At 32.8% G+C, this 2667-nt stretch overlaps 1 protein-coding gene across 1 annotated transcript in view; it reads left to right on the top strand.

Moving 5' to 3' along the window:
• LOC106473279 (dipeptidyl aminopeptidase-like protein 6) overlaps positions 1-2667 on the top strand; it is a gene marked incomplete at its 3' end in the record, with an annotated part of 28065 nt that overhangs the window by 23484 nt on the left and 1914 nt on the right. The window contains exon 8 of the mRNA XM_022401741.1: positions 1061-1184. Coding sequence (XP_022257449.1) covers positions 1061-1184 — 124 coding nt within the window. The remainder of the gene's footprint in view (positions 1-1060; positions 1185-2667) is intronic.

Genomic DNA, 2667 nt, shown 5'->3' with positions numbered 1-2667 from the left:
TTACAAGGTGTTGTTTATAATGATTGTGAAGATTCACTTACCAAGTGTTGTTTATAATGATTGTGAAGATTCACTTACCAAGTGTTGTTTATAATGATTGTGAAGATTCACTTACCAAGTGTTGTTTTTAATGATAAACTTTCCTTTCTAATTCTGATAAAATCAGTAAACTGTGATACAAGTAACTACCATACCAGCATTCAAGTCATTTGCAGATAAACGACCTCGTGAAAAGTATAACTTTATATTATATTATATTATAACTTTATAATAATTTGTTTCATAACCGTTTCATCTCAAGCCCAGTCCATCTGATGACATAAATCTTGGTCATTAGCGTAATTGAAAACAAAGCTTGCAAATTTACACATTGTGAAACTACGCCAGTGGTGTTACCTTAGGGTTGTATCACACCTTCCAAAACACTCGCTAATCAAATGATTTAGTCTCACTATTTGTTTAACTGTGAAACCTGCTTCTCATAACTTTGTTTCGAAACTAGAAACACAAACTTATTATTTAACTTTTCTACCTGGATGAAATATGTAACAGTTTGCTAAAGAAGTTCCACTAATATTCATATCATAATCTAATTCACTTCCTTCTCAATGTTTTAATATATTTGATAAAGTCCGTGATATTCAGTATAGTTCACGATATTACCATAGTTTATCTTATACTATGTAACTGCTGTCAAGTTCCTCACAGGATGACGTTGTAACGTCGAAACATGTAGAATCGTCAACTTTTTGAAGGCCATAGATAGGCCTAAATAAAATGTTTAACGTTGAATATTATTTATGATTTTAACTTTATATACAAGTGCCAAAATACTATAAAAATTTAGTGGTAATAAGAATCCTTGGAATTGTTTTGATAAACATGTCTTGTTAGCTTCTATACACGCTTTCAAAATGTATCACATTAACAAAGTTCGTACAATGAGTTGCTACATTACAGTCACAAAACATAAGAACCTTTGGATATCTCCCTGTGCAGTTAGCTTTATTCAGATTGAGTTGTTTTGTTTCCAGTTATTTCTTGCGTTGTTTTATTTCAGGTTTACGTACGAAACAACGACATTTATTATATGGCTTACGTTGGAGATATTCCTCCTAAACGTCTGACCAGAACCGGAGTCGACGGGGTGATATTCAATGGTATACCAGACTGGGTGTATGAAGGTATTTATATTAATCATAACATACATTATCTGTCTATATATCATACTCAACCTAACATCATTATTGTCAGGTTGAGTATTATTCATATCGGTTTCAAAGTTTTCGGAATGGTTGAGTATTATTAATATCAGTTTCATCGGTTTCGGAATGGTAATATTTTCGGTTTCAAAGTTTTTCGGAATGGTTGAGTATTATTAATATCGGTTTCAAAGTTTTCGGAATGGTAATATTTTAGCATTTACTAAGTGAAAGTACTAAAACGTCCTGGACTGGGTGTGGCCCAGTTATTTGCGTGCCAAGCTGCACATACGACGGATCAAAGTTCACACCTTCAGCTGTGGGTGTGTTATAACAGTTACAGTCAATCCTATTTATTTGGATCAAATCTGGACAAAGCCCTTGTGGCGATGGATGTTACTGACTGGATGTATTCCCTCTGATTAGTAGCTCGAAATTTGGAACGGCTATGTTTTGGCCCAGTTACACGAAAACCTCTTGAGACATTTCTTGGGTTCTTTCCTAAGTCGATACATAAGATAAGAGTGTATAATATCATAAGATATTTCCTAAGTTGTTACACAAAGCTATGTTATGAATGTCTCTACTAAGGACGCCTTATGATGTATCTTAAGTACACGAGATATCGAGATTAATGAATCTCTCAAATCTAATAGATGGTCATTTATGTTAAATATAACTTGTACAAAATGTTGTAATGCAGTATTTTCCAAGTCATCCACGCCCCCTTTAATAAATATATTTATTGCACCCCCACCTCTTGTTTAAATGAGTAAAAGATTAAGTTAAGTGACGAGACGTGATACACGGATACACATTAAAAGGTTATATTATGTTACTTGTCATTTTCAATAATAAAAACATATTCAACCGATAAATTTTCCATTATTGCACTGTTGAATCTATTCTGCCCTAATCGCTCGCGCCCTCTATGTAACACATCATCTATTTTTAACAAGATTTTTCAGGTAATTATGAAATATGAAGAACCAAAATCCACCTGTCATAGCATACTTTTTCAAGCCGCGAAATATTTGTCAGGCTTGTCTAACAACGGTCACTTAAAAACAAGTTTAATAATTTGGTGTAACTTATTCTATGAATTTTATGCAGTGGCCATGTTTAACCCAAGACACCTTCTTAGCTATCGTAAAATTAGGAAATAGCTTAAGAAGGTTATTAAGCTATGAGTTTTTGAATTTGATATATTAATGTTGTCAGAAATTAATCATTCTGTTTTATATATCAGAGAAATGTTTATCATGCGCTTCACTATTTTAACTTTAACAATGAGAGTCCATAGAGAAATGTTTATCATGCGCTTCACTATTTTAACTTTAACAATGAGAGCCCATAGAGAAATGTTTATCATGCACTCCACCATTTTAACTTTAACAATGAGAGCCCATAGAGAAATGTTTATCATGCACTCCACCATTTTAACTTTAACAATGAGAGTCCATAG

The sequence above is a fragment of the Limulus polyphemus genome, unplaced genomic scaffold (assembly GCF_000517525.1).
Source record: "Limulus polyphemus unplaced genomic scaffold, Limulus_polyphemus-2.1.2 Scaffold6035, whole genome shotgun sequence".
In the NCBI taxonomy this organism is placed as follows: domain Eukaryota; kingdom Metazoa; phylum Arthropoda; class Merostomata; order Xiphosura; family Limulidae; genus Limulus; species Limulus polyphemus.
Note: the sequence above shows the minus strand (reverse complement) of the source record. Positions and strands in the feature narration are given on the sequence as shown.